This window comes from Elephas maximus, chromosome 16 (genome assembly GCF_024166365.1).
Source record: "Elephas maximus indicus isolate mEleMax1 chromosome 16, mEleMax1 primary haplotype, whole genome shotgun sequence".
Taxonomy (NCBI): Eukaryota; Metazoa; Chordata; class Mammalia; order Proboscidea; family Elephantidae; genus Elephas; species Elephas maximus.
Window position 1 is genome coordinate 76087366 of NC_064834.1, and position 27302 is coordinate 76114667.

Sequence of the window (27302 nt, forward strand, 5' to 3'; positions counted from 1 at the left end):
AAACCTGTGCTGAAGAAGTGCAACCAGAATGCTCCTTAGAAGCAAGGATGGCGAGACTGCATCTTACATACTTTGGACATGTTGTCAGGAGGGATCAGTCCTTGAAGAAGGACATCATGCTTGGTAAGGTAGAGGGTCAGTGAGAAAGAAGACCCTTGACAAGATGGATTGACACAGTGGTTGTAACAGTGGGCTCAAGCATAACGATTGTGGGTATGGGGCACGACCAGGCAGTGTTTTGTTCTGTTGTACATGGGGTCACTGTGAATCGGAACTGACTCAACGGCACCTAACAACAATGTCTTTTGTTGCATGGAAAATTTTAATTTTCATAAAGTCAATTTTATCATTCTTTCCCTCTGCATTTTTTGTATTACTTAAGAAGGAGACTTTCTTCAAGGTTATACATATGTTCTTTATTTTCTTCTAATGCTTCTAGTACTCTTATAATTAGCTCCTTAATCTACCTGGAATTTATTTCTGTGGGGGAGTGAGGTTGGAATCTAACTTTCCCCTCAAATTAGCAGCTAACTGTTCTGCCACCATTTGTTCTTTTCTCACTAGTTTGAAATGCTACCTCACCACATACCAAATACCCACTTATGTGTGTGACTCCATGTTTACTCTTGGTACAACTTCCCTGAGACAATCTTCCATTTGCCCACTGCTATGCCAATGTGACTCGGTTTTAATTACTATTGTTCTAAACTACATTTGATATCAGAGCAAGTTCTCTTTTTTATGGAGGCTGAATTCATACATTATAAAAAATTTTAAGTGTACAATTCAGTGGTTTTTAGTATATTCAGTGTCTTACAGCCATCACCACTATCTAATTTCAAAACATTTTCATCACCCCAAAAGAACCCTGTACCCATTAGCAGTCACTTCTCATTTTCCTCTCCCCTCAGCCCCCAGCAACTGCTAACCTGCTGTTTCTATGGATTTGACTATTCTGGACATTTCACATAAGGAGAAGCATACAATATGTAGCTATTTGCATTTGGCTTCTTTCATTTGGCATCATGTTTTCAGGATGCATCCATGTTGTAGCATGTATCAGTACTTCACTCCTTTTTATTGCTAAATAACATTCCATTGCATGGATACACCACATTTTGTTTATCCGTTCATCAGTGGGTGGTCATCTAGGCTGTTTCCACCTTCTAGGTATTGAGAACAATGCTGCTATGAACATGCGTACATAGGTTTTTGCGTGGGCATAGGTTTTCAGTTCTCTTAGGCATATACCTAAGAGTGGAATTATGGGGTCATATGTTAACTGTATCATTTTTTGAGGAACTGCCAAACTGTTTTCCAAAATAGCTGTGCCATTTGACACGCCCACCAGCAATGGATAAGGGTTCCAATCCCTCCACATGCTAGCCCACACTTGATACAGTCTGACCGTTTGATTACAGCCATTTCGGTGGTATGTTACTCTGGGGTTTTGATTTTCATTTCACTAATGCCTAATTATATTGTACATCTTTTCATGTGCTTTTTGGCCATTTGTATAACTTCTCTGGAGAAATATCTTTTAAAATCCTTTGCCCATTGTTTAATTGGGTTGTTTGAGTTACAGGAATTATTTATATAGCTTGGATACTAAGCCTGTATCAAATGCATGATTTGCAAACACTTTATCCCATTCTGTGGGTTGTCTTTTTTTTCTTGTTTTTTCATCAATTTTATTTCAGTGGACCTCCCAAGTATTCTACACTATAAACTCTATACTCAAAACTTTTTACTTGGATCTTGATTTTGTAGCTTCTCTTTGTAATGGCCTAAGGGACATGCTCCTCTCCATAAACCTTACATGACTCTGTAATATTTACTGTCTCCATTTAAAAGTGAATACACTGAGGAGAGATTTTAAATGCTTTGTTGCTAGGTGCCAAGGAGTTGATGTCGACTCACTGTGACACAGTAGAACTTCCCCATAGTGTTTTCTAGGCTGTAATCTCTACAGGAGCAAATTGCTAAGTCTTCTCTCCCATGGAACCATGTGGTGGGTTTGAACCGTCAACCTTTCAGTTAGGTAAGTGCTTAACCACTGAACCATGAGGGCTCCTTTTTCTTTTTTTCTTATTGTGCTTTAAGTGAAAGTTTACAAATCAAGTCAGTCTCTCATACAAAAATTTATATACACTTTGGAAACCCTCGTACCAGAGTGGTTAAGTGCTACAGCTGCTAACCAAAAGGTTGGCAGTTTGAATCCACCAGGCACTCCTTGGAAACTCGATGGGGCAATTGTACTCTGTCCTATAGGGTTGCTATGAGTCGGAATCGACTCGATGGCAATGGGTTTTTGGTTATGTACTCCTAGTTGCTCTCCCCCTAATGAGACAGCACACTCCTTTTCTCTACCCTGTATTCCCCATGTCCATTCAGTCAGCTCCTGTCCCCCTCTGCCTTCTCATCTCCCTTCCACACAGGTGCTACCCACGTAGTCTCATGTGTCTACTTGGAGGGCTCCTTTTAAACGTGTTATGTAAGGGAGTATAGGTACTAAAGGGGAAGAGCTGGGATTGAAAGGCAGGTCTGCTTGGTACCAAACACCCTCCTGTGTCTACTACACCCAGAGGCTCCAGTTAGGGGCGGAGGTCTTGTGTCTGACTGCTGTGGTGAGAGGGGAGGCAGGCAGGGGTTAAAGAGCTATTTTCAGCAGACTCTAAAAGACAGGTGTGTGCTGGCTGTGGGGGTAGGTGGGAGTGAGCAGCTTCAAGAGCTTCAGGAGGCTATACTTGGCCTCCACACTGATGTCATGTGGTTGTCACAGCGTGCCTTTTTGATTTCTTCATAATGTCTTTTGAAACATAAGAGTTTTAAATTTTGATGAAGTCCAATCTTTCTTTTTCTTTAGTTGCTTGTGCTTTTGGTGTTATTCCTAAGAGACCATTGCCTAATAGAAGGCCATGAGGAGTTACTCCTGTGTTTTCTTCTAAGTTTTATAGTCTTAGCTCTTATATTTATGTCTTTGATCCACTGTGAGTTCATTTTTGTATATGGTGTGAGGTAGGGGGTCTAACTTCATTTTTTGCATGTGGACATCCAGTTGTCCCAATACCATTTGTTGAAAAGACTATTCTTTTCCCCTCACTGAATTGTCTTGGTACCCTTGGTGACAACAAGTATTCTTTTGTTGTTATTTTTTTCAAGTTTCTAGGCTACTATTGCCTATTTTTCCTTCTAGCTGAATTTTAGAATCAAATTGTTAAGCTCCGTAATAGCCCGTTGAGATTTCAGCTGGGACTCCACTGAATGTATAGGTCAGTTTGGAAAGAATTTGTGTTTTTACAATAAAAAGTTTTCCTACTCATGTATACAGTAGGTTTCTCTAATAAGGTTTTTTGTATGTCCTTTGGCTTAGTATTATAGAGTTGTTTTTTTTTTTTTTTTAATGTGGCTATTGGAAACCTTTCGTTAGGTTTGTTTATGCCTAGCTATTGTGTAGGTTGGCTGATATCACGAATACAATCTTTTTTTCTATGGCATCTTATACATGTTGTTAGTTAAAGGAAAAGATTTTGGTTTTTAAAAAAGTTGATCCTGCTTCAGACCCTCTTGTTGGACCTTCTTAGCAGTTTATAAGTTTGTAGCATATCTTGAATTTTCTATCTTGCTGATCATATCACCTGCAAAAAATGAAAGTCTTAAGGCCTTTTGTTTGGACCTTCCACACAACGTTGAGGAGCAGGTTGGCTAGGAGCCCAGCAGCAAAGGCAGGGGAGGGAATTTCACAGGAGGGAAAGGGAAGTGTGTGCAGGGCAGGGTGCAATGAGAGGGCCGGGGCTCTGCTCAGCTGGAAGACTCAAGTCAGAAGTGCTGCGCTCAAGGCCTTCTCCTCCTCCTCTGGTGAGGCTGTGCTCCTCAATGATCACATGGCTTCAGGGAAGATGCACGGAGGTGGGTGGGGCGGAAACATTGCCCAGCTAGCCACATCCACCGCACACCCAGGCTATTGGTGAGGGCAGGCCTTGCTGCCTGCTCGCCTCCTCAGCCTCTGTGTGAAATAAATTTTGAAAGGCTCTCTAGATAATTCCTTGGTCAGGTACATACAGGAGACACAGTAGCAATTTTCTAAACATGAGAGGACCATACAGTTGGGTCATGATGCCCCAGGGCACACAGAGGTCCTCTCCCCAGACTCCTGCTGCACGGGGTGGGGGTAGGGGTTCAGTCCAGGGCACACGGTGGGTATGGCTGTGTCAGTGCTAAAAGACATTTTGAAACTGAAAAGACAATTGGCTGATGTCATAGCTTAGGCTACCTGGGGTAACCAGACATAGCGGTTCTTGACTGTTCCAGATTTCCGAGCGTCCCATATGTTACAGAATATCCCTCTACTTATAGAAATGTGCAATGTTGCTGTAGATGGCAAAATACTGGCTAAAACCTTAAAAAAGCACATGGTGACAACCATCTTAATTGCTGACCTCTGAAGTTTCAAACTCATTTATTCTCAATCTCATTTTTTAATAGATGATTTATCAAAAGTACTTTCAAATTAAATTCCCAGCAATATAAGCTCATTAAAGCATGAGCTGAGAACAAATTACTATAAAATTAATTTCCAGCTCAACAACTTGGCTGAAGTATTGCTTATCAAATGGGAGGGGGAGGGATTTGCGTGTTCACAAACTGTTCCTTAAAGTCAACAATCCACTTCTCTTAAATCACGACCAGAGTTAACAACTTATTTATGAGCTCTAAAACTGTGTTTCAGTTTATCTTCAGACATCCGACTAACAAGCTCATTGCTCACTCCTGACAGTGATAAATTTCCTGGATTACTAAGCATAATTACTAGAACCCCATATTCCAGATTATGCAGGATAATTATGATTTCGTGAGATTTTACTTCTTCAATAAAGATGATTCACTCCATGTTGAAACGAATGTGATTTAGTTTTTATAACTCAGGAAGTCATCACACAGATACATTTGCAAATCATGAAGACATACTTCTGGCGCCATGTGCCATATAATTTGCTGGGAAACTGGTTCATGGAGGTAGAGGAAATGCCCTGTTATCCTCCCTGGGCGGTGGAAATGGTTAATGCGCTCGGCTGCTGATCTAAAGGTTGGAGGCTCGAGTCCACACAGAGGTGCCTTGAAAGGCCTGGTCATCTACTTTCGAACAAACCAGCCGTTGAAAACCTTATGGAGCACAGTTCTGCTCGGACACACATGGAGTCGCCATGAGTTGGAGTTAACTGGACAGCAACTGTTTACTCTGTGTGTGGATGTAGGACACTCACTCGTGGTGGCAGAGGTGGGGGGACAAGGCAGGTAGCATCAATATCCCAGCAGTCCCCCATCTGAGGCCAGGACGCCCCCACGCTCCGCTGCTCAGAAGCAGGAATTGCACAAACGCCATGTGGACTTACTCCCACACACGGCCTACTGGGTCTGGATGTGGCCATGTCAGTGATGGTCGCAGCAGACATCCCCCAAGCTCAAGGGCGAGTCCATGCCCCAGGGCCTACTGGCCCCATCGACCACAGTGTTGGCCCTCGTCACAGGACTGTACCAACACCCTCGGCACAATCAGCTGCCGCCAGGTTGACCGTGGCTGACAAAGGCGCCGTATTGCAGAGTAGAGATATGTTCTGTAGGGTTCTCAATGGCTGGTTTTCATAACTAGATCACCAGGTCTTTCTTCTAAGAAGCCTCTGGGTGAATTCGAACCTCTGACCTTTGGGTTAGCAGCTGAGTGCGTTAACCGTTTGTACCACCCAGGGGCTCCACCCTCTGTACAAACTTTCTCAAACTGCAACCCCTTTTCTCCATCTGATGGCCTGAAGAGTCTCGAAGCCAGACAATCTCTTTCTTTTTATCACATTCGCACCTCCCAAGACCTGGGACGTTCTCCTCCCAGGAGTCATGTTTGCTCATTCTGCTGATCCAATACATTCTATTTCTACCAACAAAACATAACGTAGAAAATAGTCCCCAACACGCATAACCACAAAATTACATCCTTCCCTTCACAAAACCTCTAACCATGTATTTTATATACTTATTATTTAACCTAACGCATTTCCTCGCTCCAGGAAAAGAAACGTTCCTTCTGTTTAATACGACCAATCAGACACACTAGTGGGTAAGAGGGAGATGGGTCAAGAACTCTTGACCCTGAAAATCTGCAGCCCTCAACAGTATGCCATGCGGGAAGGAAAATCAAAATTCCATTACCCAACTATCAATGGGATCAAAAGAAAGGAATCTTACAGGCTACACTGGTAACAAAAGTGGCCTAAACTTCAGGTTTAAAAGGATTGCTATCAGAAGGCTGTAGGGGGTGTGCCAAACTAAAATTATTTTCAGTGCTTGTGGGTTTTTTGTTTTCCTTGGGAATTTTGTAGGTCCCAGACCTCTCACCCCATTTGCCACATGCCAGGCTACCTTGATTCACAAGTGCTGAGTCACCGAATGTTCTAGCTGGAAGCACACTTTGGGCCCTCTCAGGCCAACCCTCCTCTTTTAGCCAACTCTTTCACGAACAGATGTGGAAACTGAGGCCTGAACAGTCATGCAGCTTGCCCAGGATCACAGAGCTGACGAAAGGCAAGACAGAAATTAAAATCCAGGGCCCCGACTGCAGGCCGGATGGCCTCCCTCCACACCGCGTGGCTCTGACACATGCCCTCAGGCCTCTGTCTCTCTCTTCAAGAGGCAGAGGTACCACCTATGATCCAAACATAGACAGAAGGCTTTTCTGAGTCCCACAGCACCTCACTGTAGTATCTCTCCGGGAGTGCAGGACAGCGAAGTCATATCCAGACACAGCGAGAAACCTGCAGATAGGGAGGGCAGGAGAGTGGGTGTGAAGGGTTGGGCGTGCACACGTGTGTGTGTGAACACATGAGTGTGTGTGTGCATGCATGGCTGAGCTTGTGTGAGTACGAATATGTGTGTGAGTATATGGATGAGTGTGTATACTGTGAATATATGTGTTGGTGTGAGTGTGAATGTGTGTGTATGCATGAATGACCTTGTGTGAGTACAACTATGTGTGAGCATGTGTGAATGAGTGTACAGGTGAGTGTGTATACTGTGAATGTTTGTGTGAGTGTGAATGTGTATGGGTGTGAATATGTGAGTGTGCATGCATGACTGAGCTTGTGTGAGTACAAATATGTGTGTGAGCATGTGTGAGTGGGTGTGTTTGTATGCTGTGAATATGTGAGTGTGCATGAGTGTGAACATGGGTGTGCGTGTTTGTGAATATGGGTGTGAGCATGTGATGGAGTGTATAAGTGAATGTGTATATTGTGAATATGTGTGTATGCATGAGTGTGTGTGCACATGGAAATATGTATGAATGTGTTACGTGTTTGCATTGCGAGTTTGAACATGTGAGTCTATGTGACTACATGAGTGTGAATGTAAGCATGTGTATGAGTCTGTGAGTGCACTGAGTGTGACTGTGTGTGAACACGAGTGTGAATGTGTGTGTATGAGTGAGACTGAGTGTGTGGGTGAGTGTGAACATGTGTGTGAGTCTGTAAGTGCATGTGTGACTGTGTGAGCATGTGTATGCGAGTCTGTGTGAGTGCACGATTGTGACTGTGTGTGTATGTGAGTCTTGTGAGTGCATGAGTGTGACTGTGCTAGTGTGTATCTGAGTCTGTGTGAGTGTATGAGTGTGACTGAGTGTGTGTGAGTGCATGTGTGACTGTGTGAGTGTATGAGTCTGCGTGAGTGCATGTGTGTGTGTGCGAGTCTGTGTGAGTGTATGAGTGTGACTGTGTGAGTGGGTGTATGCGAGTCTGTGTGAGTGTATGAGTGTGACTGTGTGAGCGGGTGTATGCGAGTCTGTGTGAGTGCATGAGTGTGACTGTGACAGTATGATTATGAATGTGTGAGCATATGTCAGTCTGTGTGAGTGTATGTGTGAATGTGTGCGAGTCTGTGTGAGTGCATGAGTGTGAATGTGAGTGTGTGAGTGTGTGAGTGCATGTGTGAATGTGTGAGCGTGAGCCTGTGTGAGTGCATGTGTGAATGTGTGCAAGTCTGTGTGAGTGCATGAGTGTGTGTATGTGAGTCTGTGTGAGTGCATGAGTGTGTGTATGTGAGTCTGTGAGTGCATGAGTGTGAACATGTGTGCATGTGAGTGTGAGTGCATGTGTGAGCGTGTGAGTCTGTGTGAGTGCATGTGTGAATGTGTGCAAGTCTGTGTGAGTGCATGAGTATGAATGTGTGAGCGTGTGTATGTGAGTCTGTGGGAACGCCAAGAGTGTGAACGTGTGTGCGTGTGACTGCTGGCCTGCATTCCAGCATGACTGTGCTCAGGCCTTCGCTCCCTTGGGCTGAACACTGGGCCCGTTCCCCAGATGTGCTTGAGACAAACAAGGTGAAGCACGTTCCAGACAAGGGAAGAGTGATGCTCCTGCCCTAGGTTTCTGTGACTGGGCTGCATTCCATCAGCCCCGAGAGTGCACAGGATGGTTATTAAGAAATGTCACCACACCCTAAATCCCAGGGCTGTCTCTGCTCCCAGCTCTAACAAGAACCATGTCTGGTGAAAAGGCTCCAAGCACCAAGCTCAGGGGCCATTCCACTGACTCTGCTGTGGTGGAAAACACGTGCTTAGGAAACCATGCTCACGTGCTTGGGGACATCCTAGCAAACTGGTGCTGCAAACAGCACATCTGCTAAACCAAGCTGGGGTGGAAGTCATGGGGTTGAGACTCAGAGTCTCAGTTTTTAACGGGCAAAAAGTGGCTAACACTTATTGCCCAAGGTTTTAAGGATCAAATACCCATTACAGGAGGAAGCAATCTGTAAACTGTAAGGCATTGCTACAAATCTGGAATATGAACATAAATATTCTAATTCCACTATGCTCCTAAGGAGCCCTGGTGGTACAGTGGTTAAGCAGTCAGCTGCTAAGTGAAAGGCCAGTGGTTTGAACCCACCAGGTGCCCTTCCATAAAGACTACAGCCTTGGAAACCCTACAGGACAGTTCTTCTCTGTCCTGTAGGGTTGCCATGAGTTGGAATCAACTCAATGGCAAAGGGGTATACTCCTATTTCCTCCTGTACTGAACCCAAGCTCAGTATATTCTTGTTGAACGAATGAATGAATATGTGTCAGAGGGATTAGCCCATTAAAGACAGGCAAGTGTTACTTTCTTACATTATCTACTTGTTTCTACTCTCAGCTCCAAATCTTCAATGTTATGGAGGGCTTTGTGGTGGTGGTGTTAGTTGTTGATTCTGACTCACGGTGACCCCATGTGTGCACAGTAGAATGGTTCCATAGGGTTTCCAAGGCTATGACCTTTGGGAAGCACACCACCAGGCCCATCTTCTGAGATGTCTCTGGGTGGGTTCAAACCATCAACCTCTCCGGTAGCGGTCTAGCCCTGAACTGTATGTGCCACCCTGGGTTCCCTAGGGCTGTGTAGATGCCTGAAACTGAACAGGAGGGGCTAAGTGGGAGCAGGAGTTGCAAGACCTAAGGAGCTGGTTGCTATTTAATGGAGATACAAGCCTTAAGAGCTCAGTTATCAGGGCACCTGGTGAGCCTTCTTCTTGCCTGCAGACGGTGTCCTCAGGCTATCTTCATGGTGCCTGAGGGCCTCCAGGAGGAGCACACAGTGCAGGGGGGTAAAGAACTGTTATTCAACAACAGCAAGCTTTCTGGGTAACGCCCATGTGCATGAGGTCAGGCGTTTTCCTTCTCCTCAGCTCTGCGACCTGGCCTCAGCTGCCATCACATCTCCTCTGGCTTCCAGGAGGGCTGACCGTCCAGGCCTGTGGACACCATGCTCCTGCTCCGCTGACCACTCCCTCACGCTGCAGCCTAGCAGGGTCTTCTCAAAGCCCATGCCTAGTCACCACAACCTACGGGGTTGGACCCTTTTAATTACTTCTCAGTGCTTTTCCTGATGACCACATGTATCACCACGGCCTGCAACTGCTAGATATGTTGACCCTGTCAACTTCTAAACACTTCCCTACGCCTCATGGTGCATTGAGTAAAGCTCGGCACCAGCCTGGAACATCCCTCTCCTCCCCTCCCCTGGCTCATGCCTCCTCAATGTCTAGATCTTGGTTCCAATGCCCCTTCCTCCATGAAGCCTTCCATGATCCCTCAGACCGGACAAGGACTCTATCTTCTCCTTTGGCGCACTTGGCGCTGATTTGAATTCTGTTTGTGATGAATGTACTGATGTCTGTCTTCTCCCTCAACCCCCAGCCCCACGTGGGCTCCCTTTCAAGTCACTGCTGTGTCCTCAGGGGTGGTCACCGTGTCTGGCACAGCGTAAGGGCTCAGCTGACACGCGGGCAACAGATGGGTGCATCCTCCAAAGCACGGAGACCATCTTAAGAGCCTTTCCCAGAATTGTCTTTGGGGGATGTAAATAGCGTCACTGTCCAGTACATTGTCCTCCGTGGGCCTTATTAAAAGTGACAATATAAAACATGATCTTTCCTTAGATGTGGCCACCAAAGGATAAAGTTGAAAATATTTCCTCCTGTCAGACAACCAAGACATAAAAGACAAGCGATCAATTCAAAAATGAAAATCAGCCACTGCTCTGCTTGAGTCCACCAGCCTACCCTGACTGCCCAGGGAGAAGAAAAAACAAAAGCACTTTAGCCTCAAAGTGGCTCCGATTTTACATAGCATCTTAAATTTATGAAAATTCCTTGTGTGCTGACTCTAGGGAAAGAGAAGATGAGTCAGCGAATTTCTCTTTGTTTTCCAGCCGGTTCAATGAAAACACAACCCAAAAGGCTATGTCTGTCTCCCTACCACAAAAGGCAGCCCAAGGCCTTGGATGGCCCCGGGGGGCTCCTGCAGGAGGGAGTGGCTGCTCAGGGCTGTGGGCTTTAATTGTGAACAAGGCTGTTAGTCCTGATCTTTACGGTAATGTGGCTGGCAGCTCTGACGGCACTCAAAGGAATGGGTGTTCTCAAGGCAGCCTCCAGATTCAAAGAGAAGTCGTGATTTTTCTAAGCGGAAGAGCCATCAGCTGTTTCTAGAGGGTTGGGGGTTGTCCAGGAACCCAACCTCCTGTGGCTCTGCCGACTGAAGACAGAGTCAGAGAGCGGGATGATCGTCAACCTAGTATCAGGCTGACTTCTTCCAAAAAGGGGCTTCTAGTATCTTCTGTTAGAGGATGCTGCTTAGCTCTGGGCAACAGTGAGGCTTCCGGCACCTTCCAATCTTTCCTCCTGCTTCTTGCCAGCTGAAGCTGTGTGACCCACCCAGGGGAAGCTGGGTCTGTAGGACACTGATACTAGAGTTACTGATAAAGGGGGAGGCAAGTCTCATTGCTGCTGACTGAGGACACTCAGCAAGACAAGCCTCCTGCCTCTCCAAGGCAGGGCTCTCCCCTGCCCTGATGAGCACTGACAGCAGAGACTAGGGCCTGTTTGCTAACACCCCATCCCCACAAAAGTCACTTCCACGGGGAGGAGTGAGAGAGACGGGGAGGAAGAGTAACCTCATGGAGAAATGAGGGGAAAGAAAAATGCATCTCCCACCCCCCCGCTCACACACATCAATCACAAAGTATTGCGAAACACAAAGACTTGGCCATGTGCACACAACTACTGTTCCCGCCCTGGCACCCCCTTCTGAGCTTCTAAGATGCCTCGACTGGGAAGAACTTTCAGCTTTCTCAATCCAACAGTCTTTACACGTCAAATTCAGTGACATTGATTACTGGTGGTGGATTAATCAGGAAAAAGATAGTAGTGACGGTTGCTGTATCTTTTTGCATTCCTTTACATTCATAACCGTTCTGTATCACGTGTGATCCTTTTAAAAAATTATACAGTTGGATTTTATCCTAAACTCTAAGCAGAAAATCTGTTTTTATTTTAACAGGCAGATTAAATCTATTTACATATAATGAATGTTAACTACTGACATAAGCTGACTCATTTTTATCATATTATTTTGTTTCATATTTATTCTGCTGCTTCTTTAATTTCTTTTCCTTCTTTCCTGTCCTCTGATGAGTTGGTATACTGCTTTTATTCACTTATTTGGAATTAAACATCCTGTTTTTCTATTCGTAGAATGGTGATACTTAAATTTGTAAGATACATTCATTACTTATAAAAATCCCAAGTGATTCAACATCTCTATTATTCTCTAGTACAATGTAATTGTCTTAAAATTATTAAATCTATTCACCCATCCTGTGTTCAGCCTCTCAAATTTAATCATTGTTGCTATAATTATTATTTGAAATAGCTTATTTAGATTTATGCACATGCAATTATTTTGCTTACCACTGTCTCTTAAATCCTACCCTTCTCTCTTGTGTTCCAGTTCCTTCTTACTAAGATATTCTTTGGTAGAATCTCTGGGTAGTAAATTCTCCTGTTTTGTATGAAAATGTTTATTTCTTGTAAAATAATTTGAGTATGAAATTGAGGTCGACAATTTTCCCTCTGCTCTCTGAAGTTTTTATTCCATAGCTGCTGATGAGAAGTCTATTTTAATTATTTTGTAGAAACCTCTTTTCTTTCAGTAGGCTTTAAGGTTTTACCTTTGGCATTCTGCAGTTTCACCTGAAGCCGTCCTTGAGTGGGTTCATTTTTATTCCTCCTGCCTGGGACATGCGTGGTGGGCTTCCTTCAAGACTCATGTCTTTCTTAAATTCAGGGGAATTCTCTTCACACTCTGTTTAAATATTGCCCTTTCTTTCTGTTTTCTATTTCTTCTGTTCTGGAATTCTTATCAGATCTGTATTGGACAGTCTTAATTGTTCTCTTGAAAACATCAAAAATGTCCCCTGATTTTCCTATTACCCTGTGTCCCTGGGGGTGCTAATTCTCTTGTCTATGGACACTCCCTTACAGTGGTGTTTTCCACTGTGTGCTAATTTTTTGATTTTGGACTCATCAGCAATGTTTTATTATTATTATTATTATTTTTGATAGAGGCAGCTCATATAATTCAGGTTATAGAAATAGCCCTATATTTGGGGTTGGCGTCAGCCTGGGGGATGGGAATTGGAGTGACTTGGTACCCGTTTTGAGGTCTACATCTTGACTGGGTATTCCATTCCTAGGCTGCTATTAAAAATCTGGACACTGGCTTGCCCTCATCCCCAGCGTACACACATGAGGCTAGCTGGAGTCTCCATTTTTCTATTTTATGAACTCTTTTTTCAATCCAGGACATCTGGCATACAACTCTCATTCTTGCCCCTTCTCTGGGCCTGTCCCTTTTTCACAAATCTCTTTGAGAGTCTCAATTGCAGGCGCCCACTTCTCTTGTTCCACCCCCCGCCAGGCTCACCAGGCCCCTTCTCTGGGTGCTGAATCAGCTTTTAGGGTCCTATGTCCCCACCTCATAAGCCTACTGCTCTGGGCTTACATTTCCTTTTTGTTTCTGCCTCTTGGAGAATTATCTGACTCTCTTTCAGGCTTGACCAGGCATTAACAAAAATTCTTATATTCTTACATTTATCTAAGATTTCTATCTTTCTCCAGGCTGGGAGAGCTGAACCAGCTCATTCCACTGTGTTGCCGGAAACCGGAAGGCCTCAGATCATAAGTGCCAAATGTCAAACATGCGATAAAGAAAACCAATGTTGGCATCACGCAGAGAAGGCAGAAAGCACTGTGGACGATCATCACCATTTGATGAAGCGCCAATCGTCAATCTCAAATCTTCCTCTGAACTTATTCTTTTAAAGCCAACACCATAGCTGTTTAAAACAAGTAACCTTCCCAGTCCTCGGGGGACAGAGATTCTGCCTTATTCTCCTTGAACCCCCATACTCATACGTGAGGCCCGGCACAGAGGTGGCGCAGTATAAGCTTGTTAAATGAATTTTGTCCAAGTTACATATAAACTTCACACACAAGAAGGGCTGACTGAACAACAGTACATGTCCTACCACAGTGACGTCCGTGACACGGAATCTCACTGGCGTCGTGGATCCATTTATAACAGGTTGGGAAGTGTCAGTTTTTCTTTGGATTTAAGTTTAACTTGGCAAAGTTCAGCCCAGATATGACTGTTCTCCAAGCCACTGCTACGTTACACTTGGTTATCTTTCTAAAAAGAAAGGATCTGCCCAACTGAGCACCCCAGAGCACTTAGAACGAAGAGTCAAGGTCAGCCCTGCAACAAAGCCATGCCTCCAAGACTGTGCCGGCATACACCTGGTGAATGCCGAGATCTTCTGGAGTTATGATGTCACGCCTAAACACTGAATGACTCACAAGCTCTTCCTGGGGCCTAAGTCAAGAATCTGGGCTTGTGGTTTTGCTCTGGATAAGACGGCTACAAGGTGTAAGCAAGACTCAATCGTACAGCTTCAGTGCTCTATACATGCAGGAATTACCGTGTAATTTCGAGTGAGGGAGACATCTGTGCCGTCCTGCAGATAATGGGTTTCCGTGAAGCCGCTGGCAATGAGACCCCTGCGGAAAAACAGCAACAACACACAATGATGAGTGAGCGTGACATTGACATGGTGCTTGTGAATGTTCCAGGCCAAGACAGCAACGGACCTAGCCTGACCCTCTCCTTATCTACAGATGATAACGAAAGGCCCCCAGGGGGCCTTCAACCTGCTCAGGTTAGCCAGGGAGAATCAGGAGGAGCCCAGGCAGGCAGGATCCAGACGTGTACTTTGAAATAATCCGACATAGTACATGTGGAGCCCTCCCCTCACTGCCTCCCACCTCATCCCTCACACACACACACACACACACACACACACACACACACACACCCCCCACACACACCCCCCCCACACACACAGATAGTACAGGCACCTTTCTGAGTTGGGGAAAATTGTACGCCTGAAAATCACCAGTCTCCGCAGACTAGAATCGATGGCTAAGCCACCTGTTGGGAAAAGAATTCAGAATCCACAGTATTGCCCTGCTGCTTCTCCTGCAGGTGAAAGAGCCAGCTGTCAATATTAAAACGTCCCAGAAGGGATTAGAACAACAATGGAGTCAAAAGCGGTGCTGCACAAGTGAAAAACGATTGAAGACACGCTGAAATATTGAACTTCTAAGGTAAACTAAAAAAGGAGAAAACTCCCCATTTATCCTAACTAAAACTCTATGCAACCTACTAGATACTCATTCATGTCAGCAAAGCATAAGTTTATTTAGGTTTTAAGTCATTTTAAAATGTCTTATATGACTTGCACTATTTAATCCTGCTCAACATAAGGAGTCTTTCTTGTGCACCTACTATGTGCTAGGTGCTGGACTAGCTGCTGGGACGCAAGGATGCACAGAGTACCCCCTAGTCTTGAGGAAATGGCAGCCTAGTGGGGTGACAGGTGAAATACAACCCAGTGCATGCAGGGCTGGCACAGGGTACTAACAAGAGTCCTACTAGGTGAATGGGCGCACAGTGGGTGGGCATCGTGGAAGGGGAAGCTTTACAGAGAGAGCTGACAACTGACTGGGCCCTACTGGATACCGCTGGATTCACCAGGGAGAGGAAGGGGTGGGAGGAAAAGGGCATTCCAGCCAGTGGCTTCAAGGCCAGACTCGAAGGGTCTGGAACCTGAGGAATTGGTGGGTAGAAGACAGCTAAGGTTCTAATCAGAACCTGGATTATATCTGTTGGGGCAGCAAGAAATCAAGAGCTGTTTCAAGTCCTGAACTTCACTGGGGTGCAGTGGGCAGGAATGGTGCCGTCTGCCCTCCCTGCCACCGCCCAGGTAACCAATCATCGAAGCCTTTAAAGAATGCTGTTGCTAGGTGCCGGTGAGTCTCTTCTGACTCCCAGTGAGTTACTGTGAAACAGAAATATTCAGCTCAGAGAGTGCACGTACTTCTCAAAAAATTAAAGACAACCCTTCATCACCCCAAAGATATGTACTTTCTTAATATACTTTTTTTTTTTTTTTTTAGCAGTTTTAGGTTTATGGAAAAATTGCACAGTAAGTTCAGAGACTTCCCACATACCCCCTGCACACCGCTTTTCCTTTCATTAACAGCTTGCACTCCTGTGGTACATTTGGTACAACTGAGGAACCAATATCGAGAACGTGCTTCACACTCTTTGGTTCTGTAGAGTTACTCCACCCTGGTCCACAGATAGACACATGGCCCAGGCAAAACCAATCTCAAATCTCCACGGTGTGTTTGCAGCTGGACTTCTGGGGAGCGGGGCTCTCGCCTTTGACCTCAAAGCCCTAAAGATGCACTCCGAGAGCTTCAGGAGGATGCTGGTTGAAAGGACCATGACAAAGGGCAGAAGTCTCCACAGACTAGAAAACCCCCTCAAGGAATCCCTCTCTTTTGCTTCAGCTGGTTGGAGCTGGGATTGCGAGCAGGGTTCTGAGCAACATGGCAGGGAAGGGGGAGAAGTGAGAATGGTGAAAATGGGACAGTGTGAGAAATACTTCCCCACAGAGCTGGATCTCTTCAGACCTCTCTCAGCCAAGCCCAGGCTGAGCGGATGCCTCTGTTTCATACGTACTTCGTACTTTGAGGTATTTAGGATGTGCCTGGCTTAAACCACTCAAAGGCTCTTACAGGTCTGGGCTGCACTCTGCTTAACAGCGAGTGCTTGGGCAGTGTGCCAAGAATATAAAACCACAACAATCGCTCACACTTGCTGACGAAGGTGTGTGGATTCTCTTGTCCCCACACTTTCCATGCTCCTTTGGAGTCTACAGACCATGCCCGAGAAGGTTCACTTCCCCCTTGGCTGGGCTCTCAACCACAGCTCGTTCCCCATCTTGTAGGTGGCCCTGCTCCAAGCTTTCTCAGGTCCCCTGAGCGGGCTAATTTCCAGGGGATGGCAGCCCTAACAGGATGGCCAGGAGCAGAGGAGGAGGGGGTTGTGAAGGGACAACAGGCAAGGCAGGTGGAAGGAGGTGACAGGTGCCCAGGTGAGGAACTTGGAAGAGAAGGAGGCAGTGACATCCATGTTCACTTGGCAGAGAGCTCCAGGAGGGCCCAGAAGGCATGGTAACTTTGGCAAGGACTGGTGCTGTGGGGTGGCAGGAAGAGGACAGGGCCAGGAAGGTAAACATACCTGTCCAGAAAAACAGTTCTTCAGGGAAGCAGAGAGATCAGATGTACAGTCAAGAGGTGGTTGTTCTGGATGGAAGGGACTTGAGGGGAGTACTCACCAAAATGGAAGAGGACAGGGGAGAGGGCAGACAGTGGTACAAAGCTGCAGAGAAGCAGGGGAAGGACGCCTAGACCCAGAGGGTGGGCAGGGAGGGGCTGGGAGTGGCCATTGTCCCTGATGAAGTAGGAGGCCTGGTCCCTTTCAAGGTCATAGTGAAAGGTGAAAAAGAAAGGTCAGACATTCAGAAAACCACTCCCAACTTAATATAAAAAAAGAATCCAAATCTCAAGGTCTTGCTATAATTTAACAATTACATTTTAACAATAATTTTATTTTATTTATCTCCTATTTTATTAATGATTTAGTAAGTCAGTTCTTAATGTTGGAACCTTATTAGTTAATATTAAGGGGAGTAACACACAAAGAAATTTGTACAACAAAGAGAGGTAATTTAAAGACGTTTGACCAAACCTAACTGAAGCCTAGTTTAGATGGATGTCAAAGAAAGGAGACACTGGTTTCATGTTTGAAAGATATGGAAAATCCATCAGGAAGGCTGGGGACTAGAGATTACCTTTTTGACAACAACTGCCAGCAAACTTGCTGACAGAGTAATTTGGTGGTTTCACAGCAGTACGATTAATTATAAGGCTTTAAAATGTGACTTGATACAGTAAGACAAAGACCAATTAATATTTTTCCTAGGAAAAAAATTCCTACTGTTTTTCATTGTTACCCAAATGTCATTTAAGTTAAACAGACATACAACCACAGTCATACTTGGGCCTCTAGAGAGTTCTTAAATACTATGGTATGTTTCCTCTCATTGAAAGAGGGCCAAACAGGGGCTCCTGACCATGCCCCACCCCAGCGGAGGCATTGAATGACTTAATCCTTTTTGAGTTTTTCTCATAAAGTCTGGAAAAGATATGCTGATTCATATAGCTCAGATGCAGTAACATCACTTGTGTGAATTATATCTTGCCAAAGCATTTCATAACGGGGAGGGGAGGGGAGGAGAGAAAAGGAGAAGGAAGAGGATGAGAGAAGGACAAAGAGGAGGAGAAGACAAAGACAGGAGAGAAGCAAGGAGAAAAGAAAAAAAAAGAAACCCCAGCAAGGACCAGTGCTCACACGCTAGGGAGTCAGCCAAGGCACTGTGAGCCCGGGAAAGGCCTGTCTTCTTGCTCCTCCGTCTTCTACGAGGAGATCTGAATAAGGGACAGGAGGGAAGCTAAGTGAAATGACCTGCGGGCCCTTCCCAACTGGAAATTCCATGAGTCCATGGTTCCACACTAATGACTCCGTGAACTGAGCAGCAAGTGATCCGCATGCATCGTAAGGAAGTGTGTTTTGTGGGGAGCTTGGCACGTGCCCTTGCTCCTGGCTCTGATCTCCTCTCAGTGCCCCAACAGTCTATCTCACATTTCACAGGCTGTGAAAGGACCAGGCATCATGGAGCCACCCAGGTTCTACTCTGAGGTCATGCTTCTCGTCTGCTTAAAATCTGTTAAGGCTTCCCATTGTACTTGGAATGAAATCCCAGTGCTTTTCCATGGTCTCCAGGACTCCCAGGACCTCATCCTGCCTCTCCCATCACATCATTGTCACTTTCACAACACTGGCCTCTGGATGGTTCTAGAATGTTCTAGACCCTATCCCGTAGAGTCTTTTTGGTGCAGTGGTTAAAGCGCTAGGCTGCTGGCCAAAAGGTTGGTGGCTCGAACCCACCAGCTGCTCCATGGGAGAGAGAACTCTTCTGTGAAGATTTACAGCCTGAGAAGCCCTATGGGACAGTTCTGCTCAGTCCTGCAGGGTTGCTATGAGTTGGAATTGACTCAACGGCAGTAGGTTTTTGGTTTTGGTTATACCCTGTGCCTGGAACACTCTCACATGACTTTACGTGACTGGTTCCTTTTCATCCTCTAGCTAATAGTTTAGATGTTGCTTTCCTAGAGGGGCCCAGCCCCCATCACCACTATCACCCCACATCACAGAACCCCTTCTGTTTACCACACAGCAGTCCTATTTGGTGTATATATGGCTTACTTGTACATAGGTTGTCTGTTGCCCCGTTTGGGAACGTAAGCCACAGGAGGGCCCTGAGCTACCATGGTGTTCCTCCACCCCCAGCCAAACAGGAGCCGCGGGCTTCCTTTTCATTACAGCTAATATTTGCCGAGTACTTATTCTGGGCCAGGCACTGCTCTAAGGCCTCCACAGGGATCTCATGTAACCCACATAGTATCTAGCCCCATGGGTTAGATATTTTTTAAAGTCATGGTGTGTGAGTATGTGTGTGTGTATATGTATCCATGTCCACGTTTTTCACATGTACGGTTCGGTGACATTGTGTCCATCATATTGTGCAACCGTCACCACTGTCTGCTTCCAAATTTGTACATCAGTCTTCACAGAACTCGGAGGCCCCCAAGCAATGACCTGCTCTTCCAGCCTCCCGCTCCTGGTAACCACTCACAGATTGTGGCCTCTATACACCTGCCTACACTAGTTAGTTCATATTTAAGTGGGATTATTTGACATTTGCCGTTTTGTGTCTGACTTATTTCACTCAGCATCATGTTTCCAAGGTTCATCCATGTCGTAGCAATGAGGCTAGATACGATTTTTATCCTGTTTAAACAAGGAAACTGAGATAGAGGGAGATCATGTGACTTGCCCAAACCACAGTGTACCCCAGTGGCTTGGCTTCAGAGCTTGTACACACCATGCCATGGGGCACCCCCTTTGTGGGTGCTGTGCTGAGCACAGAAGTCTGTGTTGAGTGGGGTGTGAAAGAGTGAATGAATGAATGCATTTGAGGAGAACACGGCAGGAGTATTCTTTTTGTCTGGGACTCTTCCTACCCAATCCCCGGGCAACACCTGCCCTATATCCCCTCTCAGGTGCATCGCCTGCAACCAAGAAAGTGCTTGGCTGATGCTTTCTACAGCGTGTGCGATGTACGAGGGGCAGGAAGTCAAAGGTCCCTGGAGCAAACTGAGTGGTGATGGACAGTGGCTGTACTGGAAATGTGACCACAATGGACCCATTTCCCAAAGAGAACATCCAATTAGATGGATTATCTTATGTCAGCAATTGGAAACCAAGGTGAATGTATAATTCCAGGAAAACTTTTTCTTTCTCTGCTTATTAGATTAGTCGATCTAATAAGGCATTAACAAGTGTATTTTAACTGCTAGGAACTGATTTTCTGGTTTCCATTTGTTTTGCTGTTACAAGTGACACCTGAATATTCTCTCATTTAACCAGCGCTTACTGTGCTGGGCACTGGGAACAAGACACCTTAAGGGCTCACCATATGCAGGTGGACACAGACCCGAGCAGTGATTGGAGCTCCATCACGGAGATGTGTACAATGTGCTGTGGAGCTCCAAGGAGAGGCTTCTACTCTGGAAGGCGGCTGGGGAGGTGGTGCCCAGGTGAGTCGTCAAGGATGGGGGAGGAACGAGACAGGTAGGGTGTGGGAAGGAGCTGGGGTACAGGTGGAGAACAAGGAGGAGAATATTCCAGACAGCAGTGACCACATTCTCAAAGGCAAGGAGGGTACAGAAACAGCATCTTGTGGGAGGTAGGTGTTGTTGTTAACTGCCATTAAGTCAATCCCGAGTCATGCTAACCCCAGACACAGCCCCCATTCACAACAGAACAAAACACTGCCCGGTCTTGCCCCCTCACCACGACTGATTGCAGATCAGACCGTTGTGATCCACAGGGTTCCACTGGCTGATTTTGGAAGCAGATCCCTAGGCCTTTCTTAGTCTGCAAGTTCCAGTGAAACCTGTTCAGGATGACAGCAACACACAAGCTTCCACTGACAGATGGGTTGTGGCTGAGCTTGAGGTGTCCTGGCCAGGGACTGAACCTGGGTCTCCCACACGGAAGGCAAGAATCTTACCACTGAATCACGACTGCCCCTCAGGATGTGAAACAATGTAGAGTGCCAAGGGGTTGGGGTGTAAGGAAAGATGCTGCTACTGTGATAGGCAGGCTTGGGTCAGATCCCACAGGTGCCGAGTGTACCGACTTTATCCCATGCAATGGGAGCCATTAAAACACAGCGGTAACCCGAGAGATACGTGCTTTGGAGCACAAGGCCACCCTGACAGCCATGTCCAATGTGGGAGGTGGGGGTCACAACGGGGACAGAAAGGTCAGTTAGGACCAGGCCAGGACCTGAGTCTTCAGGACGGAAAAGTCAGCAGGGGGACGAATCAGGAACTGCTTAGGCCACCAAATTCTCCAGGATTCGCTGTATGATAGGGGACATGGATAATCATGGGGGGAGGGCAATATCAACTGAGACGGGTACCATAAAGCAGGGAAAGGAGCCCAGGAGTCAGCCCTGTACCGATGAGTATGGGCCGCCTGGAGATAGCATCCTGGCCATGTCCAGTCAGCACCGACTCGTGAGCCTGAGGTTGGGAGTGCTGTGAAGACACAGCACACACTTTATGATAGGACAGCAGGCAGAATTTTGTCCTTTCCAGTACAGTATTGTTCTGGTTTCAAAGCCTCTAGGTATTTATGGCTAAAAACAATCACTTAGAAATCTTCATTAAAGGATTATGATTTAGGTAAAGTTCTTTCTCACAAAGCTTCATGCATGTCTGATACGATTTGAGTACTGAAACAAAGAAAAATAATGACCCCCCCCCCGATTTTTTTTTTTAAGATCAATACTGAAATTATCCCACTCTATTTACCAGTCTATAATTTAGTTAGGGGAATCTGTTGGTGCAATGGTTAAGCACAGGAGAAACAGGAAGAGCGGGAAGAAACACCTACTTGTTTTTACTTCTGGGAGCTCTTTCTCTACCCCCTCACTCCTGGAGTGGGTTAATTTGTCTCCCGTGTTTGGGCTGGATTCTGTAATGGAACTTCCCCCTTCTACCTTATTTCATCTTTACTTCTCTTCCTCCCTCAGTGGGTTCAACTAAAGGACAGAAACTATATCCCTAAGCCCAGCACAATGACTGGCACCCAAACCGAAAAACAAAACCTGCTGTTGAGTTGATTCTGACTCAGAGTGACCCCAGAGGGTTTCCAAGGCTGTAAATCCCTATGGAAGCAGAATGCCACATCTTTCTCCTCAGGAGCCGCTGGTGGGTTCCAACTGCCAGCTCTTTGGTTAGCAGCTGATTGCTTTAACCACTGCACCACCAGGGATCACTAGCATCCAACAGGTGCTTAATAAACAAATGAAGTAATGATTTTAATACCTGATTAAGACTGAATGTTATTATAGCAAATGAGCCCAATTTAAACAGAATGTGTCCAAACTAATTGGACCCATTAAAAATACAAGAAATATGGTTCAAAACTGCTTTCACCAATCATGATGGGGCGCAGTATAGGCAAGGGGTAATCATGTTTACTTTCTCATTATTTCAAGAATTCCAAATGTTGTCAGGTCATCAGGATCGGCCCTGACATTTTAGAACAGCTGAAATAACAGAAACTGGGAAATAAAAGCTAAGAGACTGGCATCAACTACTTCGGATATGAAAAAAGCCTTGCTGACAGGCTCACTTTTTCCTATCATTTCTTTGCAGGATGTAAGTATGGTTTGGGAGTTTAATTATCATGCAACAGACTCATGCAAAAGTGTTACAGGACAGCTCTTGTTTGTCAGTTACCTCTAGAAGACATGACGGACACTCCCTTGCAATGCAATCACACAAGCAATGCAGACGCCAGGGGTTGCTTCCTCGCAGTAGACCAATTTGGTATTCCAACAGAGTACCCGACCCAGCTTTCTGCTGAAGATTTACTTCGCCAAGGTTATTACTCCTCAAATTACAAAATTATTCATATATAAATTTGGATAATGGTTTTCTTTTATGAAAATTTGGAAATACAGTTATGAATACTTTCATAAACTTGTTGCTATCCAGTCGATTCTGACTTACAGTGACCCTCCAGGACAGAGTAGAAGTGCCCCATAGAGTTGCCAAGTCTGTAATCTTTACAGAAGCAGATTACTAGGTCTTTTCTTCCATGGAGCCACTGAGAGGGCTTGAACCACTGACTTTTTGGTTAGCAGTTGAATGCTTAGCCACTGCACCACCAGGGCTCCTGAATACTTTCATACCAGGGATAAATTGCCCGGAGTTTTAACAAAACACAGCACACAATATAAATCATGATTAAACATGATGATCGGGATTTTCCTAGTTACTAAAATGAGCACCCTTTACTGAAAACGATCTATTTCTCAACCTGAACTAAATAAAGAAAAAAGATTGAGAGGAAAACCTGTCAACACCCAGACTGGACTCAGCCTATCTGGCAGAACTCACTCTGGTTTCCAGCAAAAACTCTAGACTGGCTGGAATCATGGAACTCCTACTGCTGATACCATTACATCTTCTGCTCCGTTTTACCAAGAGATCAGACAGGTGAATGAGTCTCTATAAACCCAGGCACTGAGGTATGAAATAAGAAGGTAAGAAGAAAACAAATCAAAGAGATCTGCTGTTTCCCACATCTCAGCTTCACCTGAACTTGTTTCAGAGCTTGGTGTTTGCAAATATTTGCGCTTCTTGTTTTCATTACGGAGAAAGTCACCGTCACTGGGTAAATGACTTACATTCTGAATTCTTGGTCGTGGGAATGTATGTACCCGCTCGCTCCACCCCATCATCAACCTGACCTGTCCTTCGTCACTAGTATCACCATCTTCCTCCTCTGTCCTATCTATTATTGGCTCACAGTGTATCAGGCTCTATGCTGCCTGCTTTTTAAGTGTATTTTCTTTCTTCTTTTTTAAAAATTTCATTTATTTTGTCATTGTTGTTGAGAATATACACAGCAAAACATACGCCAATTCAACAGTTTCTACATGTAAAATTCAGTGACACTGATTACATTGAGTTGGGCAACCATTCTGACCCTCTTTCTGAGTTGTTCCTCCCCCATTAACATAAACACACTGTTCCCCAAGGCTCCTATCTCATCTTTAGACTTTGATCCCGAGTTCTTAAAAGATCACAATGCTCAAGGCAGACACTCTTTACTAGTTAAGGTAAACTACTGTTTGGTTTTAAGACGACGTCAGGGGATATTTTTGGTTTAAGGTTTAAAGATTATCTCAGGGCAATAGTTTCAGGGATTCATCCAGCCTCCGTGGCTCCAGAAAGTCTTAAGTGTATTTTCTTACTTCATCTTGGCAGAGACCTTGTGAGGCAGGGACTGTTACTATCTCGCTGATACGAAGCGGAAACACTCAGAGAGGTTAAGTGACTTGTCCAAAGCCAAACGGCTGAGCCCCTAGACACGGAATTTGGCTCGATTCGCCAATAAAGCCTGCCTCTTCCTAACCACTAGTCTACACGGCCTTGCTGGGAAGAAACGTCAGAAATGTTCTGAAGGTCTGAAAAGCAAGCAGCAGCAAACCACATTCTGTATTCTTCTGAAATAATTTTTTACCAAAATGCTGGAACAAATGCTTGCAAACAGGGCTTAGGATGTTTCTCTTATCACTCAATTCAATTTAGGTACAAGGTTCAAATTATTTTTTGGTTGCAATTTCAGCATTTTGGGATCCTAACTATTTAGAACTGTACATCTGTAAGAACAATGGGGCATTTGTGTTTCATTCTCTTTTGTTACTCTCCATTTGCTAAACTGCTCAAAATCATCAAAACTTTTTTTTTTCTTGGAATTAAAAAAAAAACAACAACTTTCTCCAGCTCTTTCTCATTTCGTTCCTCAAATTGTAGTAAATAAAACTGTTGATATAGCATTTTAGGAGCTGTAGGGGACAATTAAGTTTTCTGCAAAATAATTTCTTAATATACTGCTTCCATTACGTCACAAATACGCAGAACTTTGGATTAAATCATGCGGCACCTACACTGAAGTAGGCTGTCATTGCTGTCATTTGGGGCTATTGAGATGCTCTTACCTGTTCCTGAAATGAACGGACTACATACGCCCCCTCTAACAGTTGTAAGCTCAGTGGAAATCTCTGAGAAAAGCAGGACTAAGTTTGCCAAACACACTTTCCAAGTGAAACGAACATAAAACCAGGTGAAAAATGACAGGCTTCCTGGGTTTGAAGCATCATAGTGATCATGCTACATGGATCTTAAAGTTTTGAGGTCCCTGGGTGGTGCAGTCTGCTAAGGGCTTCAACCACAGCCTAATGGTTGGCAGTTCCTACCCACCTAGAGGTGCCTTGGAAGAAAGGCCTGGCAATTTGGGTCCAAAAGGTCACAGTCATTGAAAACCCAAAGGAGCGCAATTCTACTCCACACGCAGAGTTTTCCTGAGTCAGAAATAACTAGACAGCAAATGGTTTTGGTTGGCTCTCTTCTTTTTAATGATTATAAGTCATTTGAAAGTCTTTTGAATGTGGGTTTATACCCTGTTCCAGTCTGGTTCTTGATATGCTGTAACTGTTTCCAAAGTGTGAGATTTATCACTTTTAATTAACACAATTTTAAGAGAAACAGAGCTGTGAGATGTAGAGGAAAAGTTGAAAACCCAACAAACCATTAGTCCAAAATGGATAAAGTCCACACCCCCTTCTCTTAGAAGCAATCATAAGAATAGGTTTACATGTTAGCCTGCATTTACTTCTTCAAATGCCTCTGCCAACACAGGCAAAACAGCCATTTCTCTTAAATCTTCCAAATTATCCCCCTGCCTTTGTAAAAAAAAAAGTTAACAGTTGGCTATAACGGCTCAGTAGTAGCATCAGCAGTCAACATTTGCTTCAATTTTTACTGAGTAAAAGCCACTTTACAAGCATTATTTTGTTCAACTTTTACAACGACTCTAGTAGATAGGTAAAAGTAGATAGGTACCTGTTTGAAATGAGAAACCTCGCCACGGAGAGGCTAAGTAATATGCCCGGGGTCCACAGCTGGTACTGTGCAAGCAGTTCCATTTCAGAGGCCAAGCTTTCCCTCCTATGCTTATATAACTTCTATTTTCCCTTCATCTTACATTTGCCTTTTCTGCCTACCTCCCTTTATTTTATTTTTTAATTTATTTATTGTGCTTTAGGTGAAACTTTACAAATCATGTCAATCTCTCATACAAAAAGCCATACACACCCCACCGTGAACTCCCAGCTGCTCTCCCTACAATGAGACAGCACATTCCTCCTCTCCACCCTGTATTCCCCATGTCCATTCAACCGGCTCCTGTCCCCCTCTTCTCTCTCATCTCTCCGCCAGACAGGAGTCGCCTGCATAGTCTCATGTGTCTACTTGAGCCACGAAGTTCACTCCTCACCAGCATCATTGCCTATCTTGTAGTCCAGTCCAATTCCTGTCTGTGGAGTTGGTTTCAGGAATGGTTCCAATCTTGAGCTATCAAAGGGTCCGGGGACCGTGACCATCAGGGTTCCTCCGGTCTCAGTCAGACCATTAAGCCTGGTCCTTTTACTAGAATTTAAGGTCTGCATTCCACTATTCTCCTGCTCCATCAGGGAGTCTCTGTTGTGTTCCCTGTCAGGGCAATGATCGGTTGCCCACCTCCCTTTAAATAGACAACTACGAAAAACCAGTCCCTAGAGAAGGACATCATGTTTGGTAAAGGAGAGGGTCAGTGAAAATGAAGGAAACTCTTAATGAGATGGATTAACACAACATTCTCGACAATGAACTCAAGCATACCAACGATCATGAAGATGGCGCAGGACAGGACAATGTTCCGTTCTGTCGTACATAAGGTCATCATGAGTTGATGCCAACTCGATGGTAACTAACAACAACGTATTTAAAATGGCAATTTCTCTCTTTGAAAACAATTATAAAAAATTTGGAGTTTCGTTTGAGTGAGTCTGCCTGTGTCCTGGTTATTGCCATGGGTTCAAAACTGAAAGGAATAATTAGGAAATGCACGGAGCAGGGTTCTGTTTACTTCTAAAGACTAATCACCCAAGTGTAGTCATTTTAAGTGTATCAGTACAAGAAATGCTAACACCATTCCACACAAAACAGGTATACGAAAAATTCAGTAGTGCAAATGAAGAACCAAGCCCATTTATACTTATTCATTGCTCCTAGATATTATCTAAAAATAATCAAGTAGGCTTGACTCCAGATGTAAAGTCAACCTTTAATTCATTTTCTGTCTGTCCTTGCCCTTGTTATTGTTTTTGGGTGTTGTCGAGTTGGGGTTCTGACTCATAGTGACCTTGTGTATAAAAGAACCAAAACACTGCCCAGTCCTGCGCCATCCTCACAATTGTTTGCTATGCTTGAGTCCGTTGTTGCAACAAAAC

At 44.9% G+C, this 27302-nt stretch overlaps 1 protein-coding gene across 5 annotated transcripts in view; it reads right to left on the reverse strand.

The window, feature by feature from the left end:
* Positions 1-27302, reverse strand: part of ADAM12 (ADAM metallopeptidase domain 12) — a 381920-nt gene that overhangs the window by 127818 nt on the left and 226800 nt on the right. For all 5 annotated transcript variants that reach the window (XM_049854705.1, XM_049854708.1, XM_049854704.1 and 2 more), the window contains exon 4: positions 14334-14412. In XM_049854705.1, the coding sequence (XP_049710662.1) occupies positions 14334-14412 (79 nt within the window). The remainder of the gene's footprint in view (positions 1-14333; positions 14413-27302) is intronic.